The sequence below is a fragment of the Jaculus jaculus genome, chromosome 1, assembly GCF_020740685.1.
Source record: "Jaculus jaculus isolate mJacJac1 chromosome 1, mJacJac1.mat.Y.cur, whole genome shotgun sequence".
Classification (NCBI taxonomy): Eukaryota; Metazoa; Chordata; class Mammalia; order Rodentia; family Dipodidae; genus Jaculus; species Jaculus jaculus.
Window position 1 is genome coordinate 186,418,328 of NC_059102.1, and position 12,203 is coordinate 186,430,530.

Consider the following 12,203-nt stretch of genomic DNA (forward strand, 5'->3'; position numbering starts at 1 on the left):
CCCTAGTAAATTCTATGCATATACTGATCTCCCTCTTCTAGTTGTCTGCTATGGTGCATTATAATTCTGAAACAAATTGCAACTGCAGTGAATTGAGTATTCAAAGAGAAAACCAGGCTCTTTGTAGAAATATTTAAAGAATAATTCCTGCTTTTAAAAATATCCTGGGGACTAGGGAGATGGTTCAGGTGTTAAAATGCTTACGCTACAAGTGAGGACCAGAGTTTCAACTCCTAGCACCACATAAGTGCTAGGTGGGTATAGCAGTTTACCTGTAATCCCAGCATTTGCAAGAAGAGACAGTCATCTGAGGAGCAAGTTTGCCAGATAGGCTTGCCCAGTCATCAAGCTCTGGGTTCAACAGAGAAACACTCAGTAAGTAAAGTGGAAAGCAGTTGAAAAAGACCCCAGAAGTCAATTTCTGGCCTCATGCACACATGTACACATGTTTACCCACCCACACACACAAACACACACACACACCACATACACATTACATACATAGAAATGTTCTAATTTCTATTCTGATTCCTAATTTCTAATGTTCCTATTTTCCAGAGCTCAGAAGAAAACAACTTCTGTTTCCCTGACAATAGGAGCATCATCACCAAAGACAGGAGTGACCACAGCTGTGATTCAGCCCTTATCCATTCCTGTCCAACCGGTAATTGTGCACTGAGCCAGACCCAAAGAATGAATTCCCTGGCCTATGGCTCAGTCTTAAGACTGAGGCTTTGATTCTAACTGTCTTGTTCCCCTTGAAGTATTTTCTAAGTTAAAACAGAATTGGAGGAAGAGGTAGATAGCATTTTTGTTCCTAGTCCTTTAAAAGTAATCCATAATCTAAGCCACATGGCCAATTAGTCAGAAACCTGCCTTGCACAAAGGAGAATGTACTAGGGACAAATTTTAGTGAAGTAAACACATGGGTGAAAGAAAATCAGCTAGAGGCAATATTGCCAATGATACAGATTCAGGAACATTACCCTTGGAAAAGACCAATCTTTGTCAATAAGCATATTCTTGAAATCTTTATGGTTAGGGTCCTATGAATAGACAATGATATCCGTTTCAGTTCTATTTGACTATTTCCCAACACATGTATATTCTTCCATTGAGCCTGTTTCATTTGGTCATTTATGAGACCCAAAAAGGGCTGGAGAGATGACTCAGCACTTAAGATCACTTCCTGTGCACACATGAGGCCACAGGTATCCTGAGACCACTGAGTTCCCTTCCCAGAACGTAAGTAAACAGCTGTGCATGGCCATACACACCTGTCATCGCAGTTCTGTGGAGAGCAAAGACAGGAGAATCGCTGGGGCTTGCAAAACTACCAAAGATCTGGAATAAGTGCACAGACTTTGTCTCAAGGGAACAAACAGACAAGCTATGGAGATGGACACCTGACTTTCTCCCCTGGGCCTGTGCACTTACTGGGCACTGCATGTGCACACACACATGTGTACACCCTAAACACACACACACACCACAGCTACTACCCACAGCCATGTACAAGCAAAAAGAAAAAGGAGGAGGAGAAGGAGAAGAAGAAGACTAGAAAAATCCACATACCAACAGGAAGCTTTCCAATCTCTGAAAGCTAAACACATAACAAAAAAATTTCAAATTCCTTGGCATCACCATACTTTTAATACTGGTTTTATGTCACTTTAAGATTTATTTACCAGAGAAAAACAATAATATAAAATAATATACACTACTAGAAAGTAGTGAGTTTACTGTGCAACATAAATATTATTAATTTTTAAGTAAAAAAAGAAAAGTCAAAAGATGTCTAAATAACTGATAGGAGAAAGTTCAACACTTGAAGAAGGCTTCCCCTATTCTTTTGACATGTACATTATTTATTTTCTTGTATTTATTTTTTGTTTTTTGAGCACTATAGCTCAGGTTGACTTGGAACCCACTCTGTAGTCCAGATTGACCTTGGACTCACATTGATCCTCCTACATCTGCCTCCTGAGTGCTGAAATAAAGTGTGTACCACCAGGCTATCTGTAAATCCAGTCTTAAAGGAATTCATCTTAAGTACATCAACAAGCCTTCTATCAGGTTTTCTTTCCTACTCAGCATTTGTAAAGACTTCAATGACTGTAGCACATGGTACATAGTCTATAACATGATAGATGCAAACTATAGAGGAAAGACATTTGCATTCATAAACTCGAATTAAATCAAGTTCAGGTAACCCAAGGAAGGCATATATAGTAGATACTTCCTTTAAGCCCTTAAACTAGAGCAACATTTATAGAAATACATCTGATTAAATCCAAGAGTTGTTTCTCAAGGTGTTTAATATTTAAATATTGAGACGGATTTATTTGCATACCAAGCACTACACTAGAAATTACATGGTAGGAAAAACAAAGTCATCAGAATTCCATTCCTAACATATCCATTAGTCTGAGGCTCAGAAAATATAACTTGAGGCCCTTCTTTTAAAAGCACAGAAATTTTTTATTATTAATTTTTATTTTTTTATTTATTATTGATTTTTCAAGGTAGGGTCTCACTCTAGTCCAGGCTGTCCTGGAAGTCTCTATGTAGTCTCAGGCTGGCCTCAAATTCACACTGATCCTACTACCTCTGCCTCCAGACTTCTGGGATTAAAGACACCACCACCATACCTGACTAAAAGACAGAATTTATAGAGATATGATTCATAAGGCTAAAAATGGAAAGACACATATTAATGTATAGATATAAATACTACAAGTTATGCTATTAATACATTGTTAAATCTTTGGGGGGAATTTTTTAGCAGGATATGGTGCGGTATAACTCTTGTTTTTCGTGTGTGTATATGTATGGACATGATAGAATCTCTTGCTACCCACCACAATGCATGCCTGTTAAGCCTTATATGGGTAGCTGGGGAAATGAACCCTGGCCCCATATGGGGCTTTGAAATCAAGTGCCTTTAACCCCTGAGCCATCAGTGATGTCAAACCATTTTAGATCCATAGCAGCACTTAATGGAAGGTAATACACCCCACCTTTAAAGAAGGGAGAATGAAGAACTCAGGGAAATACAATCACTGCTTTGTTTAAGACAACAAGATGAAAAAGTTAACACTCACAAGCCAGACTCCCTGGTTTGAATCCCAGAACTACCACTTATTAAGAGGCTAGGAACAAACAATATAGCTTCTCTGAGCCTACTTCCTTCATTTGCTAAAGGAAGATGATAATACCAGCTATCTCACTGGGGAGCATGAAGATTCAGTGAGTTCATCTTCACACAACTTTTAAGACAATGTCTGGCACAGAGCAGATGCTATAAAAGTCTTCATGTATTCTTTGGACATCAGAAGAGAATGAGAAGTAAGACACAGACCTCCTGAATCACAAGTCAATAGAAAGTCTTCCAGTTATGATAAATAGGGTCTAATACTGACATCTACAGTCCTGCAGCATAGCCTGGATCATGGCATCATTGCATAAGTGAGTAAATCCAGGCTATTTGAAAATAACCAATTGTGCACCTAAAATATTTCCCATTCGCTATTCTTAAACCTTTTTATTTCCCTAGAGATAAATGTCATTCAGTAAGTGTTTCAACACCTTTGATTTGGAGAGGGGCGGTTGTTGCACATCAAGAAATAAATTTGATTTCTTTCTCCCTCATTTTATTTTCCTCTTTATCAAGAGTACAATCTAAAAATAAAATAGGTTGATGCTTTGATAAGTTACTTTACCTTCCACTGCCAATAGCTTATCCTTTTGATTCAATAAATCCAGACTGTATTTTGAAATAAAATATAATGTCTACAAGAACTTCTTAAAAGACCCCTGTGGAAGTCCCACACACAGAAATCCATTTGGTAATAGCATTTAAGAGCTCTGAGATCCCCCAGGACCCAGAGAACTTTTACCTTCAATATCCTTTTGAACAGAGAATAGTAACAGATGTGAAATGAGGAAGAGAACAATGCCTGTTCTGTGAGGGTGAACCAGTGGGGGGTTGCGGGGGTAGTGATACTGTCTTCATTCGTTCTGTTCAAATGATCCCAATAATGAAAGGTTTCTTTAGCCCATCTTTTCAGGGATTTATATATTTATAATCTGACCCATGTGTCTCTGCATTTTCAGGTTCACAGTCCTACTTCATATCTCTGCCGACCTGATGGAGCTACCACTGCAGCCTGCCTTCCTCCTGTTTTCACAAAGGTCTGACTGACATCTGGAAGTCTCATTCCCCATGTTTGCTTTGGTCCTTAAATTTCATTCACATGTGGCTTCATCAAGCAGCCTTGAAAAATTCAATGAACAGATTAATAGGATGATCATTGTGGTTACCTTTGGGGCTAAATAGATACTTGTTGAATAATGGCCATGTGACTGGCGACAGTCAGGTTTGAGAAATATGGGCAGAACCCAACTCCAGGTCCATTGGGAAAGCCAAGATATTTAGAAAAGAAATAAGACATGTGCGATTTAACTCTTCCTTTTTTTTTTTTTAAGTCTGGCATGGTAGCACATATGCCTAAAATCCCAGTACTCAGGAGGCAGACGCAGGAGGATCACTGTAGGTCTGAGGACAGTCTGCTCTCTCTAGTGAACTTCAGACCAGCAAGGACAATATAGTGAGACCCTGACCCCTTAAAATAAACAAATAAGTAGATGTAGATAAATAGATGATAGAGAGATGAGATACATGATAGATTAGACAATATATGATTGATTGCTTGATAGATAGATAGATAGATAGATAGATAGATAGATAGATAGATAGATAGATAGATAGAGGAAGAAAATTTTCCTTCCCACACCCAAAGAACTTGCTTGGAAGATCTAGCAAGTTTTACAGCAATTCAAAAACTATTGACTAATACATTGGTGTACATTGGTGATTTGCATTGCCATTCTTGTGACCTGAAAGACTCTGAAGAAGTCAGGGCATGCTGCTTATACAAATGCAGATCTCACTAAAATCTCTTATTTTTAAATTTCTAGCCATTAGTTTAATATAGAACTTAGTAAGTTGGTTCTAAAAGTTCTTGTGAAGAACAAATGTCTAAGAATACACAGGATATGTAAGAAGTTAACAAACTAGTGTTAGGGAGGGAGCAGAATTTACCCCATGAAATACCAAGGCTTCCCAAAGGTAGAGTAGTTATAAGACAGGCAGAGCAGCCCCACTCTAAAATGCTCCAAAATCCAAAACGTTGAGCATTGACATGATAACTCAAGTGGAATATTCTATTCTTGACCTCATGTAACAAGTCAAAATACAAATGCACTAGAAAGATGGCATAGAAATACATTTGGGCTGATGTATGAAGTATTTATGAACTATTAATGAATTCCATATCTAGGTTGGGTCTCCTCCCAAGATATCTCACACATACACAAATATTCCAAAAAATCCCACACTCTTCTGGTCCCAGGTATTTTGAGTTTAGAGTACTCAAGTGGAGTACTGCAACAGAGCTTAAAAAATTGCTGAGTCATCAGAATGGCACCCACAGACATACTCTAACACCTATAAAAACTAGCAGATTAATTGGAGACATAATGAAGGCTTCAGTAGAGGTAGGAAAAAATTAAATTTGACTCTTACATTTTTGACACAGCATAAATTTTAAATAAACTGAGACAAATGTGAAAGCAAACCTATAAACATTTGTGATGAAACCAGATATGGTGGTTTATGCCTTGTAACACCACCGGGGTCTGAGGCAAGAGGATTGTCATGAGTTTGAGCCTGCCTGAACTATAGAGAAAGATGAGAGAGAGAGAGAGAGAGAGAGAGAGAGAGAAGAACTCCAAAATTTCTGTGGGTTTGTAAAAATAGTATCTATTATCTTCATAGGAATGATTGTTCTTCCTAAGCCTGAGTAAATCCAAGTTTTATTAAATCTTTTCATAAGTAGTTTCTCTATTTCCAGTGGTCACAGGGGACAAATGATAAGAGTTGACCATTTTGGAACTCCCCTCCAGATATACTAACAATAATAGCAAAAATGTCATATGTCTTGAACAAATGTATAAGTTGCTGAAACAACCAATGGAGTGTCCCTTTTGTGCTCAGATCAGATAGCATTCACAGAGGGAGGCACTCGTACTTAGGATGGACTATAAGAATTTTTCCACAAGCAACTTCTCAAGGTCAAAACCAGGAAGATTGTGTTGCCTCATGCAATATTAACCAAGACTCAAGATGATTTGGGGGTGGCAGAACCCAGCGCAGTTTACTGAGGATGGAACTGAAGTCCTCATGCCTGTGCAGCCAGTGCTCCCTCCTGCTGAGGCACCTCCCCAGCCTCCCCTTGTTTTGAGACTGAAGTCTCACTGTGCAGCCAGGCTGGCTTCAAACTCACGACTCTCATGCTATCTCCTGAATGCTGGTATTACAGGCATGCACCCCCAAGGCTAGCATTCATATGCCATGAGGACTTAAGTAAAGTAAATCCATGTTGGAGATATAAGCAGAAGAAAATGGAGGTTACATTTTGCTGTTCCTCACCACAGGGTTCTGCGGTAGTGGCCCAGCATGTATAAATGTTACAGTCCTCCTAGGTACCAAGGGGAATGGAGCTTCAAAATCCAGACACAAAACCCAGTGTTTGACATTGCAGTAACTTCTGAAACAGACATTGTGTTGTGTCATCTTTCTTCCTGACATACACACACACACACACACACACACACACACACACACACACCACTTTCTCTCTCTCTCTCTCACACGCACACACAACACACACAAACACTACCATCACCACCGCCAACAACAACAAAAAACATGCATTTTAAAAAAAAAAGAAAAGAAGTAAAGCAAAATTGTTTTTATATAGGTTGATTTTTGAGAGCTCTTAAGCAGCAGTCTCTGGAAACAGATCATGCAATGCTGTTTGGTTCCCACGTCCCACAAGCCAGCTCGCCATGATGGCACTCTTGCTTTTGCTGGGTTCTTCCCTTTCTTGGGTCTGCTTTTCTTTTGCCTCCCTTTGGGCAGCTTCTGTCTGAGCTTTGCCAATTCTTGTTAAGCCTGGATTCTGGTTCATATGGGCAGTCTTAGAAAATAACCCTGCTCATTTGCCCTGTCAGTCAACTAACCTTGGGTTTGTTGCCCCTGGCACTGTCTTTGACCTTCCCCTTGTGCATGATGCTGACAGTGAAGGACTTTGTCAGTCCAAGGGAGCTTCTACCCATTTCCTCACAGGTACCCAGTCTGAAGCATAGCCATCACCTCCTCCTGGGCTCTGGACGGAGGAGTAGGCTTGGATCCCCCAGTAGAGCTGGTTGTACAGTGTGGGGCTGTAGCTACAGGAGAGCTACCCCCATGGCTTATTTCTTTCTAGACCTCTCTAAGGAACCGCAATGCCAGATAAACAAGTGATGCCCTTTTCTGAACCCCAGAGTATCCTGCAGCCCCATTTCTTATGTTGGCTAGGCGATCTGAGTGCAGCTTCTCAAGGTTGATGCTCGCTTCTTCTTTTCTGTATGTGTACGTGTGTGGTGGTTGAGCATGTGCATAGACATGTTCATATTGGGTGGCCACATGTGTATGCAGGTGTGTTCTGTGAAAGTGGAGGTCAATGTCAAGTGTCTGCCTCAATTTCCTTATTTTTTGAGACAAAGTCTCATCGTGAACGCAAAACTCACTGATTTGGCTAGACTAGCCAGTCTTCGACTCCTCCTCTGTGAGCCTCCCAGTACTGAGATTGGAAGCGTGCGCCGCTGTGCTCACCTTTCACGCTGCGGATATGAACTCAGGTCCTCATGCCCACACAGCAGTCACTTTACCCACTGAGCCATCTCGCCAACCCCTGCTTGGAGGGCTTCCAGTTTCGTTTCTAAATGTCCGGGTGGCTTACTGTACTTAGCCGTGGCTTTTGCAAACAGAAAGAAGGAAGAAGGGAAGAGAAGACATAAAAGGAAGAAGGGAAGGAAGGAAAGGAAATTAATTCCCTGATTCCAATCACAAAGTAAAAAGAAAAACAAACAAACAAAAAACCTTTAAGTAAGAGATATTTTTACATTTAAAAATACAAATGGGAAGGAATGCAATCAGTAGTTGAAAACCTTAAACTTTTTATTTTAAAAAAAGTGATATTATAGTTAACTACAAAAATTCAAAGTGTACTTTTATAATTTAAAACTTCTCACTCTACTTTTATAATTCATTGACCAACCTGGCAGATGTTTAAATTTTCCACATTGCTTTAGTCCATCTACTGCAGGCCATTTCTAAATAGCATTTGTTTCTCCCATTTGCTATAATATTTGTGAGTTCCTCAGACCATTTAAAACAAAACAAAAACAAAACAAAGACACCTAAATGTTTTACGATACATCTCATCATCTAGTCAAAATTTTAAATATCAGCAAAGTCAACCAGTCCTCGTCGCTAGTCAATCCTAGGGGAGGAAGGTATAGAGAGGACATATAAAAGGCAATTATTAGCATTCTGATATTTAATTACATGCACAAAAGAACTTACTTCTTGGCATCTACAAAATCCAATTAATTTTGAATCTTTTGCATTGTAAAACTTTATTGGTCTGGAGTTGGAGTGGGTCAAGGGCAGCAAGGGCAAAGATGAGGGAGGCGGCAATGAAGGCCGACGTGGGCACACAGTGTGGTTTATATGCTTAACTCAGAGCCACAAAATGAGAAAATGTCAAACTCTCTTAGCTTCATAAACCTGACACAGGAAACTTGTTGACTAGAAGTGGTGGGAGAGTGCATGAACTGGTCAGGGCATGCAAAGCAAATGTGTACCTTTTTTCTTGTCTTACCTGGCTTTCTGAAAGATCTATATTTATTTGGAGTATAATTGTTTTAAGATGCTTGCATTCTGCCAGTCTATTCTTACATGGAGATTTTTTAAAAAACTGATAGCCTTTAGTATGGAATTTCATAAATACCTAAGAAGCTAATGCAAATATATGAACAGGCCAAAAAGTATTATAAAGCTTATGCTAAACATGGGTAATTTCAGAACCTGGAGATTATGAATAGCTAATGACCAATGAACTTAAAGATGTTTATCTTTTTTCCAAGAGTGTAGTAATTATTTTATAATGCATCTTTTGGAGTAGGTTGTTTTGGTTTGCTTTGATTTCTGTCTAAAGATCAAAATTTGTATTCATTGTTGTGAGATGTTTTAAGAATGCACCAAGTCTGAGGGGAAACACTTTGCTCCTTGGATTTCAGGAACTACACGACACAGCAGCCTCAGAGGGCCAGGTGGTGGTCCTAGAGTGCCGCGTCCGAGGAGCACCCCCTCTGCAGGTGCAGTGGTTCAGGCAAGGGAGTGAAATCCAAGACTCTCCAGACTTCAGAATTCTCCAGAAAAGTAAGGAGAGGTCCTCATTCTCCCAAATCTTGTTGTCTTATTCTTTCTGGTTTCAGGAAAACCAAGAAGGACTCCTTCATTCAGATAAGTTGATTTCTATTTCCAAAACTGGATAGTTAGTCTCTAGTGTGTGAGGACCGGTGGCCTGCTCTGTTCCAGCTCTGTAACTCAGTGTGCACTGCCAGTCTCTCTCTCTGCAGCCGTGTCTCTCCTCCACTCACCATTTCCCCTGTAAACTTGGGACCATGGGAACCTGTGTGCTCATTCATCTACAGATAGAAACCCCAGTGTGCATGGTGCTTGTTGGTTTCAGCTTTTTCTGCATATGCAGAGATATCAGCTTTTTTTTTCTACAAATCACTAGTCATGATAGCCATCAATATATATTCATGTTATGTTATTTATCAACTCAGTAGTGGTTGAAAGAAAGCATCCTATATCTTTAATGTTACATCTTCAAATCTCTCAAGCTCTACCATTTGTAATGGTAATAACGCACACTAGCACACTTTGCCTGTGTTAAAAAACGCAAAGAATAATGTCTTGTTTGTTAAAAAAATGTATATGGAATTCAAAGTTAATACTCAAATTTGTCAAATGACCTTTTGAAAATCATACTTGTAAAATACAAAATGCTGATCTACCTAATTATTGAAAACCAACTGTGGCCTGATTGAAACTTGTGAAATCTATAAATGTTCAGAAAAATACCACCCACATACTCAAAGTTGGACAAATGATTTTAGGAGGCTTACAAGTAAAAAGCTCATCCTATGAAACTACATTGTTTTACACTTCCCAGTGTAAAGTGTTCCTGGAATTCAATTCTATGTATTTGTAGCAATATAAATGGACATATTGGTACTCACCTCTCTGAACATGTTAGCTATTATACCATTTATATAGACTGGACTTAGTGAGGTAACAGGAAAAGAGAGGTAGTTTTATTATTCACGGACCCCTATTCTAATACTGTCTTGATTTTTTTTTTTTTCTCATGTGGCATACAGAACCTAGATCCACTGCTGAACCTGGTAAGCATTTTATCCTTTGTGGGGTGATGTATCTTTGGGGTTTCAATAGTTCTTTGTTACTGCTTTAAAGGCATTCTCAGGACAGTATGTAGTTCCACAGAAATGTGAACCCCCAAAAAAACAATATCTTCTTTATCACTGGGTCTGAACGCTGCAATTCACATCATCTCCTTTATTAGTAAAACACGAAGGCAGAAAGGCCAAGCTCCCATGACATAAGGCTTTTAGACTCAGAAACCAGCAAACCAGGCTTATGCTGAGGACACCACCTTATAAAACTCCAGTAGAAAGGGCAATCTACAAACTTCTACTGACTGAAGTCCACTAAAAACAATACTCCATAGCATAGAAGTGTGCCTCAAGTGAGGGTGGCCCACCCATATGAGCAGAGTCAACCCCCAGGTGTGTCTCATCTATGTTGCATGAGCCATAAACTTTTACTCTTCTACAAGCATGAAGAAATTCACCATGCCCTAGGATCCCTCTTAATTACGGGGTCCTCTGACCTCCACAGAGAGCTATGTAGTCCAGAAGCACCGGGGCCAACTGTACCCCTGCCTTAGACCTCGGGGATATTTATGACTCCCCATAGACCAAAAAGCTGTGTGTCCAGGTAGTTCATCATCCATCCTCCTCAAGACTGTTTTCTTTCGTATTTTCCCATCAGCAAAGCCACAGCCTCACTTAGGTCTTAACAGAGGTTAGAAAAACAACTCATTTTCCTGTTTTTGCTATTTGTGCTTCTGTTTCGGAGTTGAGCAGATCCTGCCAAATGTGCTTGGGGAAGCATAACCTTGCCCTGACCTTTGCCTGGGAATGTGAAGGTTCTCTGTGGCCTAGTACAGGTCAAATGACTGTGATCAGCTCCTGATCCTGTCACATCTGAATACCAGGTCTTTAAATGCTGAGGATGGTCCTATTAGGATTCAGAGCTTAAAAGATGCTTCTTAGCATCCTGTGGTAACAACTGGAACATATCTAAGGACTTCTGGGTTTATAACTACAGCATGTCACCCCAGTCAGTGTGGTAGTCACCACATCAAATACTATAGTCACTCTCCAGACTGTGGAAATACATTGCTTTTATTTTGTCTGTGATATGTGTTTGTATAAAATTGAATAATGGTAAGTCCGTGATGCCTGGAACTTCTGAGAATATCTCTTCTGCATGAGCAGCTATAGAGACCTTACAGGGAGGAAGGGCACATTGCATTTACTATTTCCAATAGTCATTGGAAGATGGAGAATAGGTTGCAGACAGATCCAAGAAATAGGAGCCAAACATCTCCTTTATCTACAGAAGAGTTTGTTATATATAACAATGAATGTCTTTGAATGTCTTATGTACAAGTAACACTGAAATCTGGAACCAAAAATCCTAAAATGTCACTTCTGGGATGCAAGAGATAGATCTGCTTTTGAGGTTTCATTTACTCTGGACATTGCATGAGACTCTTGTCCCATGTTGTCGTCATCTTCCTGATGACAATGACTTACTAAAGGTCTCCCATAGCATAGGCTGGGATATCATAAACTGTCATCTCGGTGTCCAAAGTTCTGGGTGGCATCTGCTTGGTTTACTGTTGAGTATGTACATGTTTGAACATGGCAAACATTCAGAATATATCACCAAGAAACACACCTGGATAAGGACAATGGAAATGTCTACCTCTGCTCTCCACTCTCTCACCCCTTAACCCCTACCAAGTCCTTCTGTTTCAGTTACAGATTGTTATTTTGTTTTTAAAAGAGAGTTTTCATCAGGAATTATTTAATAAAATTAGTCTTGGAATCACGTGACCTCTAGAACTTACGTGTTTGGGGGATTAATATGGCAC

At 39.7% G+C, this 12,203-nt stretch overlaps 1 protein-coding gene across 1 annotated transcript in view; it reads left to right on the forward strand.

Annotated features, from left to right (window-relative positions):
• Palld (palladin, cytoskeletal associated protein) overlaps positions 1-12,203 on the forward strand; it is a 413,077-nt gene that overhangs the window by 179,432 nt on the left and 221,442 nt on the right. The window contains exons 4-7 of the mRNA XM_045149173.1: positions 559-664; positions 4,117-4,194; positions 9,190-9,331; positions 10,342-10,365. Coding sequence (XP_045005108.1) covers positions 559-664; positions 4,117-4,194; positions 9,190-9,331; positions 10,342-10,365 — 350 coding nt within the window. The remainder of the gene's footprint in view (positions 1-558; positions 665-4,116; positions 4,195-9,189; positions 9,332-10,341; positions 10,366-12,203) is intronic.